This window comes from Astyanax mexicanus, chromosome 8, assembly GCF_023375975.1.
Source record: "Astyanax mexicanus isolate ESR-SI-001 chromosome 8, AstMex3_surface, whole genome shotgun sequence".
In the NCBI taxonomy this organism is placed as follows: domain Eukaryota; kingdom Metazoa; phylum Chordata; class Actinopteri; order Characiformes; family Acestrorhamphidae; genus Astyanax; species Astyanax mexicanus.
In genome coordinates this window covers 26,098,309-26,117,528 of record NC_064415.1, presented here as the reverse complement: position 1 = coordinate 26,117,528, position 19,220 = coordinate 26,098,309, and the positions used below count along the sequence as shown (strand labels likewise).

The following is a 19,220-nucleotide window of genomic DNA, read 5'->3' as shown; positions in this document are numbered from 1 at the left end:
ACACCCACAACTTTCAAATTTACTTGTCTGTGTCTTTCAAGAGCTTCAGTAGGTACATTCCAAGTGATCTGAATCTGAATGCCCCTGTTTTAGTTTCAGGTCACGTTAACAGAGTGCCACTTGCATGACAGGCGTGTTTCCTTGCGTGAGAATTTATGTGGATTGGAACAGAGTTGACAGTGGCTTTTTTTTAAGCAGAAAAGGAAGCTTTCCGTAAAGTCAGAGTGAAAGAAAAGAGCAGACAGGCTGTACTTTGTGCTACTGCGACGGTTTCCTGGGTAGACACAGACACAGTTTTTCTCTATCCAACGCATTAAGGGAAATGAGCGAGCGATGTAAACAACTTTAAAGCCTGTGGAATTAACCAGAACTAATTCTTCAGAATATTCTAGAGGTAAGTGTCATTATGTGTCAGTTTTTGGGGGCTGTGGGATTAATCTGCTACACTTTGGGTCAGTTTTGCTGACCCAGTGGAAATTCTCTATTCAGAATGCTGTGCAGCTCAAGACTAGACTTAAGCCCTGTCTGGGAAAGTGTCCCATAATGTTTAAATATAGTCGTAGGCTGTTATTCTGTGTGGATTATAAGAAAATAATTAAATAAATATAAAGTAAATTATTAATAAAAAATGATGCCAGAAGGACTGAATTAAGTACTGCAATTAAAAATGCAAATAAACATTGACTGTAGTCAATATGTTGACTGAATCAGATACTGAGAGAAAGTTTTAAAGCATAGAACACCAGTTCACTCAATACAGCTGCACACTTAGTTTACAATTTTACGTTTCCTAACTTTTCCTGATAATTTTTGCAGTGTATTTAAAAAAATGCACCTTACTGTGCTTTTATCACTAGCCTGTTTTATCACCTACATTGTATTACAGATTCTATTTTCAGATATAGTATAAAAGGTTTAAATTGACACAATTTAATACATGCAAAAACGTGATCAAGCTAAATCTGTTAAAGTACTATAATATCTCAGTACACCAGTACAAGAAAAGTTTCTTCTGTAATTATTGGTGCAAATGTGTCAAAAAAAACATTTACTTCTAACGTTGTTCTGAAAACTCCAAGTACACATTAAGTAACTGTACAAGGGTCTGAAGGAAGTGTTTAAGGAAGTTGCCACACGAATTGTGCTCTTGAGCGAGGTCTGAGCACGCAGAAAATGTTCAAATTAAGAAAGACTTTGCAATGACCTTTTCACACTGTATTACCACAACACAGTCAGTGGAACAGTTCTACCAGAGCAGCAGTGAACGACTGCAGTTTCACTGAGAGTTATGAACCAGCAACTGTGGCTTAGATGGGTCTGTGGGTGACGTGAAAAAAAGTGTAAGAGGTATTGAGAGGTAAGAGGTAAGTGGTAAAAAAATAAATAAAAAATAGGTCACGCATGGAAAGAAAATGTAAGGTTTTTAAAAAAAGAACAAAAAATGTATCAAATGTAAAACTGACATAAACATCATTATCACAAAATCAAAAAATACACAAGACTGTAGGCGTTCTCTAGATATGACAATTACTATTACTATTAAAACAACTCAAGGGAACCTTTATCATGTGTTGCCTTCACCAACCGATTGTGAACACAATTTTATAACAATAAAGAAAAATGACAGCATGTATTTCTTGTCATTTAATTTTTCTTTCCAACCATCTTTAAAGAAATTCTCTGTAAATTTAATTCCAAAATGCTCCAGATTGTCTCTCAGTCATTATGCTGTTCTGCTAAAAAAACTAATATAATTTAGATTATTCCTTATAAACTCATAAGAACTTTTATAATATATTGCTGTCTCCAATTATTTGTGGATACAATTCAGTTACATTAAAGGAAAAATGACAGCTTCTAGTTTTTGTTGTACCTGAATTTCTTTCTTTGAAGAAGATCTTAAGGGCTGACATATTCTGGGTTATCTTGTAGGTAATTGTGAGGACCATTCTGAAATTGCCATTTTTTTCAGGTAGTAAATGGTAGATTTGATGTAGGTTTAGGTTTAGGATCATGTTCCGGTTTCCTCAAATTTACAAATTGTTTTTTTTTTATCAAAAAATCTTCTGAAAATGTAGATTTTTTTCTAATTTCTAAATAAAAAAAACATGTTTTGTTCTTGAATGTGTTACAGAAAATAAGAAAAAAAATCAGCACAGGAAGACAGATTTTATTAAACTATTCACTTAATTACGTTATGACTAAAATTATGTGTTTTAATTTAATAGTATCAATTTAAATAGAAGTTAAAACTGTGATAAACTGTATTTAGCGTTATCATTTTCAAATATAATTTTCAAATTTTGTGTTCCTGTTTTATGATAAATTAATGATGAATCTCAAATGTTTATAACATAAACCTGAACCTACTAAAGTAAGAGTAAGAGAGTTTCATTCCACACCACACCAGATGTTTTCAGTTTTGGTCAGTTTTTTTTACAATATAAAGAACAACTGCTAGGTTTACACTGGCTCAAAAAGTAATAAAAAAGTAATAAATATTTGTTGGACAGAATATATACAGTCTTATGAAATATATATATTTATAAATATATATTTAAATTGAGAAGAAGGTTACTTAGCCACTGTAGTTTAAACACTTGCAATTCAATACAACTGAATCTTTCTAAATAAAAAAAAATATATAATAATTAGTGTGGTCTGTGCAAAAGTGTGTGGGCATCTTACAGAGTCAGAACTTCATAATAACATCCAAACATTTTTGGCGCAGACGTTAAGATTTCTTTTCTCACTTCTGCAATATTTTTGGGTCATATTGCATGCACAGATCTATGTTCCAGTTAAGTTTTCATCAGTGTTTATTTCAAGGAAATGTGAAGAGCATTCTGAAACCCATTCATTTAATTAGAAGTTCTAGTTAAGTTTAATTGTTATGTTAAGACTAAAAAGATATATATATATATATATATATATTTAAGTAACTATCAAAAATGAAATAAGAGTTAACAGTGATATAACCTGTTAAAACTCTTTATATATTGATATACTCTGTATTAAATGTAATAATGACATGTGTTTCTATTTGACATTTATGTTATGACAATTATGTTATGACAACGACATGAACCTGAACCCACTAAAGTAAGAGTAAGAGAGTTTCATTCCACTCCAGATGTTTTCAGTTCCACTTGGTGCTACTCATTTATCTCCTCTTTGTTAGGTTTTGTTGCTGAGCTGTAGCTGGAGTATTTTTAAAAATATAAGAAAACTCACTAACCTAATAATCAAATCAAAGTTCTGGTGTTTTGCAAGAAATAAACTCCTAAATACTATTTAAATACTAAACTTCACACCTACTGTATAGTGTCTGATTTTTGGACAATATTTTAATTGGGTTCATTTTATAGACTGTGGATTTGACAAATTTACAGGTTGCATTTTGTAAATAAAAAAAAAAACACCTGCCAAATATTTTGGCCATTGTCTGCATTCACTTTGAGAATCTTGTGCACGTGCTGTTCACTTTTCAAGGAGAAATTCATTCTTTACAGTGTGTGCATGTGACTGTGGCTTTACACTGTCTATATGACACTCCCACTTAAAAATGAACAACTCTGACCAAACACTATAGCTAAAAGTCAGCTTTTTGTAAGTTAATTCAATTCGACTCACCACTGCTCCCAAATTGTGTTAAAAAGCAGATATGTTCACATAAATGTAGTATACAACTCTGGAAAAAATGAAGAGACCACATCAGTTTCTCTGATTTTGCTATTTATAGGTTTATGTTTGAGTAAAATAAAAATTGTTGCTTTGTTCTATACACTACGGACAACATTTCTTCCAAAAAAAAAAAAAAAAAAAGAATTATTGAGAGCATTTATTTGCAGAAAATGAGAAATGGCTGGAATAACAAAAAAGATGCAGAGCTTTCAGATCTCAAATAATGCAAAGAAAACAAGTTCATATTCATAAAGTTTTAAGAGGTCAGAAATCAATATTTGGTGGAATAACCCTGGTTTTTAATCACAGTTTTTTCAGCTTTTATCCAATATAATTTATCTTCCTCTTGATTATATTCCAAAGGTTTTTAGTTTGGTTAAATCAAAGAAACTCTTCACTTTTAAGTGGTCTCTTAAGTGGTCTGTATATATCACTGTAAAATTTTACTGAATAATAAAAACACCTCACTAACTTTAAAGGAACAGTTGAGGTATGTTTTGAATAAATATCTACTTGTAGGAGCCATCCTCTTTTCAGCTTCAGCCTTTTAACAGATGGTTTGACATTTGCATCCAGGATTTGCAGATATTTTGTGGTACTGCTACTGCTACTGGCAACAACACAAAACAAGTAATAAGAGATCCACCTCCACGCTTTTCAGTTGCCTTACAGACGAGGTGCTGTTTTTTTCTGTTCTTTTGTCCCTCAAATGTACATTTGCCGACTGTGACGAAAAGAACTTCATCAGCCCGCAGCGCTTATTTCTATACTTACAGATGGCAAGGCAAGTTTCATTATTTGTATAGCACCTTTCATACACAGAGGCCAATCATAGGGCAATACAAAAAGACGTAAGACATAATGCAGAATAATTTTAAGAAAAATAGAAATTAATAAGAATTTAAATATAATAAATAAATACAAAAGTACAAAAATGTGCAGGAGTACAGCACGTTAAACAGTTCCGGTTTGCAAATAAGTAGATACATATTAAGCCTGTTTTAAAAGAATCTGATCTCACAGCTTCTGGGAGTTTATTCCAGTTGACTACAGCATAATTACTTAAAGCTGACTCACCATGTTTGGTTCTGGTTTTAGGTACTGTTAATAGATCTGCCTCTACTGATCTGAGGAGTCTAATAGACCTGTACCTCTACATATCAAAATGTAGGCAGGTCCAAACCTATTTTAAACTATTCTAAACTATATACTCCAGCTGATTGGGAGCCACAAAGAGGAGAAGATAAGCTAATTATAAATTCAAGAGTGCTACTGTTTTAAAAATTCAAAGACGAACAGAATGTAATATCACTAATCATCTAAAATGGTATTAACCTGCAGCTGAAAGATGTAAGCTCCATTATTGATGACGGGTAACTCATCAGTTAGAGTTGAGTTTTTAGATTTAATCTCATTTCAGTGTGGTAGATTGTAGCTCTAATTTACAGGTGTTCAGTGTCTAAAGATTTTTAGTAAGCAGTGGCTGACGGGCAATGAAATACCATTACAGTGAACAAACTCTTTTATTTCAATATTATTCTGTCAGCAAGGTAGAAAGTGTGAGATTAAGACAGTATTTCTTTCATGTCACACATCTGGCAGGTGTAAATCTACCAACCACCAAGAAATGAAGCCATCCTGTCTGAGGCAACACATGAAAAACTTTTAGATAATAAATCAATTTTAGTTAATAAATCAACACACACAATATGTCTTTATATATATAGTCTTTACATGTCCATGTCCATGTACAATACAATGCCATGGAGATTTCAATTTGTACTCAATTCATGGTTTTAATGGTTTTAATTAAAATTAAAACCATCTTTTCTTTGGCCCAGAAAAGATGGTATCGATTCTGGATTGTGTTGACATATGGCTTGTTAAATATTTTTCAGCAATTTGTAAAATATGTAAATTATTGCCTATGAAATACTCTGATGCTCTAAAATGCTATTTTATACCAAGTTCCTTTTACAGACATTTGATTCCCTGTCCCAATATCTAGAAATGTAGAACTGATATGTGTTCCATGTTCTACTGTAAGTACATCCCAACGCCAATATATTTTAGACTTCCTGACTGACCAACAGACACCAGTCTCCTCCTCATTCCCCACCATGAACACCGGCGTTCCACGAAGTTCAGTAGCTCCTCCATTTCCACTTGCTGTTGTGTTTACGTGGATATCTGTGGAAACGTGCGCCCAAAGTGCAATTACAGTGTGTGGGAGTGGACAAATAGCTATTTTATTAAACACCAGGTGACGAAAGTTCACCTGTCTTCCAGGATCCTGGTGAACTTTTACTGCTGTTACATTGAGAGCACACTCACCAACTGCATCTCTGTATGGTAGAGAAAATGCAGGCTGCTGACCACAAAGCACTCCAGTGGGTGGTGAAAATGGCCCAACACATTATAGAGACCCAGTTATCAGTTACCATTCCGGACACTTACAACAAAAACTTGCTGGGTAGGGTGAGAAACCTTATAAAGGACGGTTCTCATCCACGTCATGGACTTATTATCCTCCCCCCATCTGGCAGGTGCTCAAGCAGGCTCAGGAAGAGCTTATTTCCTGAGGCTGTCATCCTGCTGAACGCTGCATACATACTATAATTAACACGGCACTGCCACTTATCTGCATTCTTAATTAATTAAGTAAGTAATTAATGAATGAATGAATGAATGAATGAATTAAATAACTAGCCTATTTGCCAAGCCTATTACTGTATTACACATACTTGCATAATACTTCGATATTTATTCTACTGCAAATGTTATTTTTTGTATTCTGAATATTACTGCCTACTCGCACTGCTCTTACAGTTAAAACCTACTTAAACCTATTTGCATCGCTGATCCTGCATTTCTCTAATAACTGTAAAAGAATATATATATATATATATATATATATATATATATATATATATATATATATATATACATACACACTTACATATTAATATGCAACAGATTTATAGTTTTATTATGACTCCATCTAATAAATCTGATCCTAAACAACAAAATATATATATAGCAATACAAGCAAGAGCTTTTGTTGTTGCATAGTAAGGTGTGATATGCCTAAAATAAAACTATACATCATAATCCTTTGGAGGAAATGAAAACCAACTCTGACTATACGTTTAAGTCTATCACACACCACATAAAAATGCTAAGGCCAAAGCACATCAAGCTGACTGGACATTTGAGTATAATCAAGATGTCTTTAGAAACAAGTGAAAAACCAATTTATCATCTAATGCAAATGTGGCACACCAATCAAAAAATACTGTTTGCTGTTTTTAAGGAGGACACCAAGCACGTTTTTCAAACCATTCTACAGCATTCCTGACATTATGTAACATCATGCAATCACACCATATGTTTCACCACATTGACATGTGACCTTGCAAGAAAAACAATGTAGTGAAGGGTTTTTCCACAGAACCCCATTCCTTTTCAAAGACATAGAAGGTGCAAGAAATGTACACTAATTTTAGCGCTGATGACTGAGAATGTGATGTGAATATGTGAAAACTTGCACTGGTTTGCGATGCTAACATCCTGTGTTAATCTGCACGTTTCTGTTTTTCGTTTCAGACAACTCAAAGCTGAACCTACAGATCATCCAAAAAGGGAAACCATGCAGAACCCTGTGGCCGACGCTGACAGCAGAGCTAAATTCTGTTACAACATTACAAAAGAACATAAAGATATCATTTTTGTCGCGGTGTACTCTCTTGTTTTCATTGCTGGGCTCATCCTCAACCTTATGGCGATTGTAGTGTTCTTCTGCCAAACCAAGTCACGCTCACACACCACTGTGTACATGACCAACCTTGCTGTAGCGGACCTTTTCCTGGTTTGCACTCTGCCGTTCAGGATCTACTATCACAGTTTCAAAAGTCCAGCACAGAGGATCTGTGACATTGCTGGGCTTATATTGTTGGCCAACATGTATGGAAGCATCTTCCTGCTCACCTGTGTTTGCCTTGACCGCTGTTTAGCCGTGTGCTTCCCCATGTCATCCCGAATTCAAGAAGCTCGTAAAAAGGCACCCCTGGTGTGTGTAGGAATTTGGATTTTAAGCTTAGGAGCCAGCCTGCCTGTTTACCTGGGTGGAGGACATTTAAGAAATGAAACAGGGCAATGTTTTAGAAGTTTTCCACTCTATGCCACACAGACAGCTGCCCTCATCTCCTCTTTAGTCATAGGGTATGGGATCCCGCTGGTCATCATGATCGTCTGCTCCTGGGGGCTCGTTCGGGCCATCAACAAAAGCACCGCAGCCCAGACAGACAGCTTGGTTAACAGCAGCAAGATCCAGAAGATGGTCAGCACTAACCTGGTCATCTTCCTAGTCTGTTTTCTGCCGTATCATGTCATACTGGGGATGATTCACTCCTACAAAAACCGTGTAAAAGAAATTCCTTGCCCTGTGATCTCAGCCTACCAATACAGTCTGATGATCGCTTGCCTGAATGCCTCTCTGGACCCATTGACTTACTACTTCACCACAGAGACGTTCCGCAAAAAAGTCGACATGGATGTGGTTTGGAGGTTGTGGCCCTTGAACAGTCATAGCTCTGATGGCAACAACCGTTCCAGAGCTCCTCTCAACACCTAAGAGAATACTATTAAACCATTCCAGTAACTCTCACATTTATTCTGTCCTGCTGTGTGAAGTTTTTGACTGCGTTTGAAAGCAAATATTGCTTAGGACATTCAAAAACATGCAGTATAATGTAAAAATGAAGAAAACACGAACACGTTTTTTGTTGTTTTTTGTACATTACTATACAAGACACGACAACAAGTGCTGTAACCTGTATTACAGTTCAGCTCAATTTCCGCTGATACCATGTGTGCATTTTGAACATCTTAGTTTGACTCAGTGGGGGATGATTCATAAGGAGAATGCAGTAAGGACCATTAGGCAGTGTTTAATGACCACATTAGCATGCTGTGCACACTATCTATTTAACATCAGACATGATATGTCAAACCACAGTCAGCAAAAAGCTAAGCAAATAGCAATTGCAGATCAAACTTCTCAGCAGCATTAGTTACCTTTTTAGGGTTGAAATTTTTTGAAGCACAGTCAGATGAACTAGACTGAAGGTCTGATCTGAGGGTGTCTGTCAATTTGCTCTGGTCTAAATCAGATAACATGTTTATAAACTTGAAAAGTTTACCAGCAAAAACTTGGTTTGGTTTGTTTTTACACAGTGAACACATAATAAAAAAAAATTATCTGCACTCACTGGTCAGACCTGGCAGAGCAGAGCAAGAAAGTAAATACAAGAAGGAGGTTCTGTGTCTTGGAGTAGTGCATATTTTAGTGCAGTTCACACACACACACACACACACACACATTATATATATATATATATACATATATATATATATATATATATATATATATATATATATATATATATATATATATATATATATATATTCAATATAACAGAATAAACTGAAACTGGTTACAGTAGTCTGCCTAAATAAATCACATAAAGCATGAAAATGAACTAGAGTCTGTATGATGAGAAGAATGATTTGGCCATATGAATCAGTAAAAGCCGTTGTTCTATGATTTCCTTATTGCCAAATGATGTACATTAAAAACACATTCCATTTAAAAAACATGGAAACAACAATAAAAATCTGGTCATTTGTCCTTAGTTGCTATTATTGTGAATATGCTGAAATCATTTAAAAGCATATCGGTCAAGCTGTATATTGTGCACCCTTTTTAAACTTTTTTTTCCCCATATATGGCTTTTTTTCTTTAATTTACCAGTTTATGTAAAATAGGACATTGGACATATGTAGTATGTTTATGTGTCATGTACAACCATATATGATCATAGACAACCAATCTTTAAATGTCAACATATGTAAAATAAAATATCTTTGTAATAAACAAAAAAAATGTCTGTCCGTATTTACTTGTGTTGACTTATTGCTTGATATATTCAGATTTAGTGTCCTTACTGCAAGTAACAAGTCATACTTCAAAGCTTGAACAGTACTTGCAGCCTGTTTCTCTAAGCTAATAATAGTAAGTTAGTGTGTTTTTGTGGCATGATGGTAAATTACCACAACGTTCTGCCATGTGGTTTTGGATTGCCAGGTTGCAAGGTTAAAACATACTTGAAACCTTGCAAAACATCAAAACACTAACAAAGTGTTAAATTAAAAGTAAATATATAAGTAATATATAAGTAAAACGTGCACCATGCAATATGTTATCAAAAAAATTATTTTGCTTAGATTCTTTCCTGTCAGTTCTGCCACACTTTCCTTCTTCCTACCCTATAACCACATCCGGCAGCCTCCAACCATCATATCAACAGAATGAGTCCCTTTAACTTTTCTGTTACGCTCATAGCAAATGTTACATTTTACTATTTTTTAAGAATTATAAATTTATTTTTTTTTTAATTTCCAGGTATTTACCTCTGGACCTGACACACAGTTCAGAAGATAACACCTTTCATCTGAACCCAGCCATTTGTCTTATGAGCAAATGTAAAGTAAAATTAATAAGACTTAATATTTAGTTGCAAATTATTTTTTTTAAAGAAATTGCATCACAAATGTGACCGATTAACATCATTAACCTATTACGTTCTTCTTTTGTGATGCTTTTGGAGGCAAAGTGTTTTGAGTAATTATTTTGTTGCATGGTAAATGACCTAACAGTGAGTTTGGGTGCATCTTTCTTTAAACTGAGAGACAAAATGCTTCTGTAGATTTCTGAAATTCATTGTATATCAATAAAAATGCATGAGCCCGTCCCAGAAGAGGCCATGCAAGCTCAATTCATGACCGATGAGCTTGTATGTTTGGAATCATGATCTTTGTTTCCCCCAACTTTAGATTTTCATTACATTGGTAAAGATTGTGGTACCTCCACTACTGCCCATCTGGAGGTTGTGGCTCATGTCACTAACAGTTGTTTTAGGGTTCTTTACAGTAGAGGTCTGCACTCCCGTGGGAGTCCCACAGGACCCGTCAGAATATGTTGTTAAGAATTTTTATATATTTTATAAAAAGAAATTTATAATCACGCTATGATTCCCATGCAAGCAACAAAAAACCCTCAAGAAAAATCTCAAAGCGGAGGATGGACCGAAAAACACACACACACACAGATGGGAGATTTTCAGCATCTCCAATTCACCTGACGGCATGTGTTTGGACTGTGGTAAGAAACGTGACAGTACTATTCAGCACTGAATTGCTTTGTTGTTTTAATGTTCTAAATGTAATTAATTTAATTAATATGCCGGTTCACTCTCTGTTACTTAGTACACCAGTCATGACTTTCTTCTTCAGAATATTCTGGCTATGGCCAACATTTGTACAATGGCTCTGATTATTTTTTTACTTATAGACAGCTCTCTGGTTTTCATGTTGGTTATTCTTCTAGACATTTAGCACTATTTATTTTACAATACTTTTGCTCACAAGAATATTGGGCGATTTCAGATAAAAGGTTTTATCTTCTATACTTTGTATCAGATCCAGATGTAAATGCCTGGAAATAAAACCTGAACTGGTGATTTTTATCTTGTATCATATTTATCTTTGAATGTCAAATGTTTTCAGTGTACAGCAGATATAAAGGGGTTGGCCTCACTGTTCCAATATGTTTGGAGGGCATTGTATATTGTAAAATGTATTTAGACGAAATGCTGTAATTTAACATTGCAAATGACTATCACCTTACTAGTTGTCAGGAAGCTAATTATTTACCAAATGCAAGTTATCTCAGCAGTTATACATGTCCTTTAGAGAAGTATGTCAGCTGTTTCTCATGATGTCCAGGGAATGCCACACAAAACATACAAAAAAATGTGTATGTTTGTCTAAAAAAGGTTTACTTAATAAAAATGTATAAAAATGATTAATTAAACATGCTCCAAAAAAGGTAAATGAGGTAAGTCTCTCTGTCTGTCACATAGCATATTTTTGAAAATAGGTCATGTGAGATAGCATCTTGTCTGCTTACCAAAAGTCTATATCAAAAGGCTGAAGTTCACACATGTTAACATGTGAAGGTTTCTGTCAGCACAGAAGTGTGTGAAGATTGCATGATAAGTGGATGAGTCTGCAAGCAAGTAAAGCATATTGTTAATGTGTGCCTTAAAGAAACAGTTGCTTCACATTTAGAAAACTAGTATGTATGTTAAAATATGATACAGATCAAAGAATGGTTTGATTAACAGTGATCAGCTCATATCTGCAGTCACAAAGGTAATCACATAAATTTGCATATGCATTAAAATCACATAATGATTTAAATACATACAGAGTGTGTGTAGAAATGTAAAATTAGCTGGTTGCAACATGTTAGAAGTTAAGTTACATTACTGACTTTTTTTGTTTATTAAAAAGACTTAATATATTTTTTATCTCCTGTTTTTATTAAGTTCATTCTGTTATGTATTTCTATTGCTATTGCAGTTTTTCTTGTTAATTAAATCTCAGTTTCTTTATTTAGAAAAAATAATTTTATCATTTTCATCTGTTGACTTTATTTTAAGTCGATTAATGTCATTTTAATTAGCACTCCCCCTGTGTATTTCCAAAATATGATTGATTTAAATAATGTGTATTTTCTGAAACTTTTATCTTAAAATATACAGAATATACAGAATAAAGGTCATAATTATGAGATACTAAGTTACAATTATGAGATAGTAAGTCATAATTATGAGATACTAAGTCATAATTATGAGATATTAAGTCATAATTATGAGATACTAGGTCACAATTATGAGATATTAGGTAACAATTATGAGATGCTAAGTCATAATTATGAAATACTAAGTTATAATTATGAGATAATACTTAATAATTGTGACTTGGAGGACCCTTATTTTTCCCAAGTAGTGGGAATGTGCTTCCATATGAAATAGTTAAATATTTAGGTATAAAGCTCTGTGAAAAAAAAGAGACCAGTTAAAAATTACGTGTTTCTCTGATTTTACTAAATTGAAAACCTCTGGAATATAATCAGGAGGAAAAATGGATGATCTCAAGCCATCAAACCTGCTTGACTTTTTGAAACAGGAGTGGCATAAAGGTATCCAAAAACAGTGTGTAAGACTGGTGGAGTAAACATGCCAAGATGCAAAAAAACTGTGATCAAAAACAGGGTTATTCCACCAAATACTGATTTCTAAACTCTTGAAACTTTATGAATATGAACTTGTTTTCTTTGCATTATTTGAGGTCTGAAAGCTCTGCATCTTTTTTGGTATTTCAGCCATTTCTCATTTTCTGCAAATAAATGCTCTAAATGACAATATTTTTATTTGGAATTTGGAAGAAATGTTGTCCGTAATTAATAGAATAAAACAACAATGTTCATTTTACTCATACATATACCTATAAACAGAAAACACAGAGAAACTGATTCAGAAACTCAAGTGGTCTTTTTATTTAATCCAGAGCTGTATATTTTGAGATATTGGCACAAATTATTAAAGTCTTCCATAGAACCTACATTTACTCAATATTTGAATACTTTTCCCACAGTGCTGTGGGTTTTTGTGTACAGGCGTTTTTGATCTACATGTAGTTATATTTTTAGCTCTGTTTTTACCACATGAGTAAATCAGGCCTAAATGTTACGCAGTTTGACTAGATTGTGGGGGTAGCTCACCGCTGGTGCGACCTATTTAGTTAGGCCCAGCTCTTTTTCAGGGTGCTGCAGCCTTCAAAACCCTCAGCTCAGGCGGCTATCTTCGGAGGAAGGTGAGAAAGGAAAGCTAATTCGGGTTTAAACGCTTTAGATGACCATTAAAGCTCTGGCACCTTGTCTATTATCCTGCTGACTGCGGGTCATTACGGCGGAGAAAGAGGCGTTAGCTCGCTTCACTGGAGTGTGTCCGTCCCCCAGCTCAGGGCTGAGAGCGGGGGGCAGCCTGGACCAAGTACCCCTCGCTGCAGAACCACAAGTCCAGGGGGTGGGGCTGGATCTGATCCAAGGGGTGGAGCCTGACCTCCTGACCACCCATATCTTCTTTTCATTGGTTTTAAGTCATCGCATTTCAATTCGTCGTTAAACTTAACACGTGTCGCTTACGTTTCCCGACCAGGACTTATTTTATCTTATCAAATAAATCCTGGAACCCAACCTTAAGACTTTTACCGTTTATAGATCAAAATGTTATTTGCTATGTAGCACATTTAAATCACACAATACAGATTTAAAAGAAGGAACATGTCTGTGATTACAAACATAATAAAATGCTGTACATTTCCTATATAAATATTAACTATTTCATTTTTTATCTTTATTTTATTTTTTATCTTTTCGCGCAAACAGAAGCAATCAGATTTTCAATTAAGTAAAATCACCCAACGAAACTAATTAATAGCATTAGCAAAATGAAAATGTGTCTATTATGAACTTACTTTCACGTTCGTGATTGTTTACTTGACTCCGAAAGGCGAGTGAGTAAAACCGGATGGGGAAGAGTCCGATCTGCTTCAGACCAATGAAAACACGACGTAGGAAGAGTTGGATCAGATCCAGCCCCACCCCCTGGACTTGTGGTTCTGCAGCGAGGGGTATCTCGCCTGGACACAAGCAGGGGCTGGATAAACGGGCAGATAATAGAGGAGAGAGTTCCCCGGTGTCTCTCCTTTAAGAAGTGATGTTTCTTTACTGTGTTGAGGCATTACCCTCCTCCAACCTCCTCCTCCAGCTAACTACACTGTTAGCCTTTTGTTTCTAGTATTTTCTGAAATAAACCTTCAAAAGAGAAGCTAATTAGGATCTGGGGAGGAGTACACCTGTTGTTCAGACAGTATAAACTAGCTAACCTAGATAGAATTGTTCACAGTATCACTACTTAGTGCTTCTTAATGAGTCTGTTAACAGTAAGAGAGGTTTACTAAGATATGTGAGCTAGCTATTTGTTAGCTAATTAATTTAGGAAACAACTAGCTAACGCTAGCTAGGTTTGCTAACCTAGCGAACTAACTAGCATAACTAGCTATTAAGATCACAGCACAGATCAAAACAGTGCTTTAAACCCTATCTGGACGGGGTTAGTTTCTCAGGGGGACATCTTTGAGAAATATTTCACACTTCTACTCAGTGATAAAATTGCCAGAGGACCATGGAGTTCAGCAACAAACAGTAGGTAAATCGGCCTGTTACTATTTCTAGGTATATGTTTGAATAAAATGAACATTTTATTAACATTGTTTTATTTTATAAACTACGGAAAACATTTTTTCCCACATTCCAAATAAAAATATTGTCATTTAGAGCATTTATTTGCAGAAAATGAAAAATGGCTGAAATATACTAGTTCCTATTCAAGTTTTAAGAGTTCAGAAATCAATATTTTGGTGGAATAACCCTGGTTTTTAATCACAGTTTTCATGCATCTTGGTATGCTCTCCATCACCAACCAGTCTTACACACCTTTTTTGGATAATTTTATGCCACTCCTGGTGCAAAAAAATCAAGCAGTTCAGCTCGGTTTGATGGCTTGTGATCATCCATCTTCATCTTGATTATATTCCAGAGGTGTTCAATTTGGTAAAATCAGAAGAAACTCTTAATTTTTAACTGGTCTTTTATTTTTTGAAAATAAAGCGGTTAAACAACTTGCTTTCTAATTGTGTGACTGAATTGTGTGACTGTAATTTTGTTTGCAGTACATTGTTTGTTGGACTGTGCACTGACTGTACTGAAGTTATGACCTGTAGCGTTGACTCATCTGTAAAGGCGCCCCCACCGGGAGAAGCAGGGCACTGCAGCTTGTCCTCAGTCTCTCCTGTTTCCCCCTGAGACTGTGGGAAAGTGTGCTGCCGAAAGCCCCCGTACATTATCATGGTAATTGCGAAGGGAGGTGGTTTGAAGGGGAGGTTTCGGTGGCTGCACGTTTTAAAAAACGAGGTCACTAGCATCTTATTTCACCCGCCTGCCAGCCAGCGAAACTGCAGCCACGAAGTTTGTGGAAAGTGGAAAATAAGAGCGAATAGAGTGAAACTGTACCCTCAACGTGTGGGGAAAAAAGTTTTTGCTCTTGGTTCAGAGCTTTGGCATTAAACCATGACTGCCTCAAATCTCAGCAATGGACCAGAGAAGAACTTCAACGCCAAAGAGGAACGAAAGGTAATATGAGTCTTCTTTCTAATCAGTAAAAATACTGCATTGTTGAGTGATTTATTAGTGATATTACTTAGGAAAAGAGCTGATTATTACAGTTGTGTCAGGATGTTTAATATTTGTTGCAACATGTAGCCACTGCATTCTAAAACAGAGATTCCTTTACGAACTTTTTCTTAACAATATAATATTCAACAAGTTCAAACTCTTGTTTGCATTCCTTGTTTAGCTTCGAAAACCATTGATTGAGAAGAGACGCAGAGAGCGCATCAATTCAAGCCTGGAACAACTGAAGGGAATTATGGTGGATGCCTACAGCTTGGATGTAAGTACTCTACAACAAACAAACAAGCCAGCATACATTAATGCATGTCCCTATTATTCAAAGTTTTGTATGTGCACTAAAATGAATAAATCATTGTAAAAGGTATCTTTCCAAACTGTATTTCTTTAATTAGCAATCCAAGCTGGAGAAGGCAGATGTTCTTGAGATAACTGTGCAACACATGGAGGGCCTTCAGAGGGGCAATGGACCAGGTAAGCTTTGTAGATGTTTTGCTAGTAATGGCGGAAGTTGTGATGATAGCATTTGTTTACAACTTGGTGCAGTTGTTCATTGGTTTTTCATTTCAGTATATATTTTTGTAAGTCCATGCAATGCACAGAACAGTTGAAGTATTAATTTTTTATAGTTATATTTATTGATGCAAAACTTTTTTTTTAACCTGTTAATGCTATTAAGGGTTCCCTTTAGATTTCATACAGAACCTTAAAGAACCTGTTAGCTCTGGGTAATATGATGATATTTATAATTATTGTGATAAATCACATCATATTTAGCTACATAGTTTTTTATGTGTTTATATGTAATATTAGTAGTTAAATAACACTGAACATCTAGAGCTCTCATTACCAAGTGAGCATGATTATTTTGGAATAGTTAAATGTATGGTATCAGATATCAGAAAAAAGATGTACGTCATGTTGCACAACTTTGTTTATCTACATTTTTTTTAAGAAGGTAAAATACAAGGGTCTCTTTGGAATCAACCATGGTTCTTTAATTACATTACTCCAAAGAACCATTATATAGATGATTAGGCTTGGTTTGAATGCTCTTTTTTATTTAATACTCATCTTTTGTTTTCTATTTGTTCTTTGTTTTTTACAGCTGGAAGTCCAGGTCCCAGCGTGGCCTTTGAGTCTCGCCAGCGTTACAGCAGTGGCTACATCCAGTGCATGCATGAGGTGCATAATTTACTCCTGAACTGCCCTGGCATGGACAAAACCCTGGGGGCCCGTCTATTGAACCACCTGCTGAAGTCTCTGCCCCAGATCAGTGGTGAGAGTGGTGCCAGTGCTGGCTCTGCACCCCCCAGCAGTGGAGTACCCACCTCCCCTACCCAGTCCCCTCTTTCTCTCTCTTTTCAGGCCCGCCCTCTACACCCACAGCCCCCTTCCTCCCCAGTGACCCCTCCCTCACCCATCAGCCCTCACTGTTCTCCCAGCGTGCTCCTGCCGAGAGAGGGGGGTGGTGTCAGGCCACGGGAGCAGCCTTCCCCACCCAGGTCACCCTCCCCCACACCTCAGCCTCCAGCGCAAGTGGCCCTTCCCCCATTCTTCCCAGGAGGTGACCCCTCTATGTGGAGGCCGTGGTGAGAGAGCCCAACCCTCCCCCGTCTTTGCCTCGCCCGCCCCCTGCTTCCACCGCTCCCGAATAGTGTCCATTACATCCTCATCTCCTGGGATGTTTGAGTGCTGGGACTTTTCATTCAGGGAGCGCAAGGGGTCACCAAATAATAGTAGCCCCCTGGGGGGTTTGTGGCATCGTCTGAAGCACTCTTCTGTGCCTGATTTATTATGGTGGGTGTGCTTGTTTGGAGATTTGAAAAACAAAAGAGAACCACCATCAAGGTTGCTTACATAGAAATGTGCATCTGAAAGAGAATTGTTCTTTCTCGCCTAATCAGCCTGTAAGAAATGTACTTTTCCTTAGCTTACTTGTTTTGAAACAAGCTTTGTATGCATGCTTTCTTTTTTTTCTTATGTTTTTCTTTCTTTTGTTTCAAGGATTAGTGTGGCCTTATGTTTTATATTATGCATGTAGTGTAGACTTTCTGTTACAAAATAATTGATGTTTTCCTCCTTCAGTGTAAGACTAAACAGTACACACTGATCCACCGTGGACACAGTGGAGTAGAAGATGGAGGATTTTTTATTGAAGTACTTCATCCTTGTATATTACAAGAAAAACACGGAACTGGTACCTCATATTGAAGCAGTTGAAACTGATGTTCTTTATTTCTTTGAGATCAATCGTAAGTTCTTCTTTGTCCTGTGAAGTTAGTGGAGGATAGTGAAGGTTTTGGTCAGTAAAAGGCGGTCTTTTATGAGACTGATCAAATGTTACATGTTTTTTCTATGTATACAATTTGGAGATATGTAACTAAACTGTGAGTTTCATTGTAGTTTAATCTTCTGTCCTAGCTTTATGTATAAAATCACTCATTTCTTTGATAAAACTGTGTTTGAATTCATTCTTCATCACTGCCACTAAATTTATTTTATTTTATTTTATTTTAGAAATTAACAGGTGGCCACAGGCAGGCCTCTCTTCACTGGTACCAAAGCCTGTGCAACAAACTGGTGCTACCACCTACTGGTCAAGAATAGAATAGTGCAAAGAATGTTTAATGCTTACTAATGGTGTTGTGTGGTTTTAGATTGCTTGGAAATGAATGGATATCAGTTACTCCTTGTGTGTGGCATACTTTTATGCCTCAAAAGAGCTGAGCATTAATCTGTGCTCTTGTATCAAATATAGTTGCATGTTGGGATAAATGGTGTATGTGTTGGAATCTATTTGATATTAAAAATGCATAATCTGATCAGATCCATAGCCAGGTGGATACAAAAATTGTTAAATATCAAATAAAGTAACATTTGGACCTAAAAAACAAAACATTCACTATATGTTCAAATGTTTGTGGACACCATTTCTATTAAATGCATTCAGCTACTTTAAGCCGCACTAGTTGCCGACATACAGCTTGTCTAGCTCTTATAGAGAAGTATTGCTGAAGGAACATTGCAGATAAACTTAAACAATCTATTACTATTCCTAGCACCAAGCATGGGCTGGAGGTGTTTAATTCTCCATCAGTATTGAGCTGTGGAGCAGATTACCTGTTTTCTCTGGAATGATGATGTCTTTTCCAATGCTAACGGGATAGGTTGGGGAGTTGTGGATGAGGAGGGGTGGTGATCATCCAACATACTGACCTCACTATTGTCCTTTTTCTTAATACAATTAAATCCTCACAGCAGCACTCCCAAATCTAGTGGAAAGTCTTCTTTAAAGCATGGATATTTTTTTTTTAAA

At 35.8% G+C, this 19,220-nt stretch overlaps 2 protein-coding genes across 3 annotated transcripts; both read left to right on the top strand.

The window, feature by feature from the left end:
- The first annotated feature begins 14 nt into the window (after positions 1–14).
- On the top strand, positions 15–8,350 carry LOC103044133 (lysophosphatidic acid receptor 6). Its single transcript, XM_007248136.4, has 2 exons — positions 15–394; positions 7,291–8,350. The coding sequence occupies exon 2, from the start codon at positions 7,334–7,336 to the stop codon at positions 8,315–8,317; it is 984 nt and encodes a 327-aa protein (XP_007248198.3). The 5' UTR covers positions 15–394; positions 7,291–7,333; the 3' UTR covers positions 8,318–8,350.
- Positions 8,351–13,335: 4,985 nt separating this feature from the next.
- her8a (hairy-related 8a) lies at positions 13,336–18,360 on the top strand. Of its 2 annotated transcripts, XM_015605550.3 has the most exons (5): positions 13,336–13,464; positions 15,385–15,844; positions 16,068–16,163; positions 16,297–16,375; positions 17,010–18,360. In XM_015605550.3, the coding sequence occupies exons 2-5, from the start codon at positions 15,782–15,784 to the stop codon at positions 17,495–17,497; spliced, it is 726 nt and encodes a 241-aa protein (XP_015461036.1). In that variant the 5' UTR covers positions 13,336–13,464; positions 15,385–15,781; the 3' UTR covers positions 17,498–18,360. The 2 variants fall into 2 exon arrangements, with proteins under 2 accessions (XP_015461036.1, XP_007248223.1); XM_007248161.4 differs by lacking the exon at positions 13,336–13,464 and having other exon boundaries at positions 14,878–15,844.
- Positions 18,361–19,220: the final 860 nt, after the last annotated feature.

What these genes read in the sequence shown, in the direction of transcription:
- LOC103044133 (XM_007248136.4), top strand. Translation starts at nt 7,334, where the DNA reads ATGCAGAACCCTGTGGCCGACGCTGACAGCAGAGCTAAATTCTGTTAC.
- her8a (XM_015605550.3), top strand. Translation starts at nt 15,782, where the DNA reads ATGACTGCCTCAAATCTCAGCAATGGACCAGAGAAGAACTTCAACGCC. An exon ending in ACGCCAAAGAGGAACGAAAG is followed by an intron (nt 15,845 to 16,067) that starts GTAATATGAGTC and finishes TTCCTTGTTTAG; the next exon opens with CTTCGAAAACCATTGATTGA. An exon ending in TCAGAGGGGCAATGGACCAG is followed by an intron (nt 16,376 to 17,009) that starts GTAAGCTTTGTA and finishes TGTTTTTTACAG; the next exon opens with CTGGAAGTCCAGGTCCCAGC.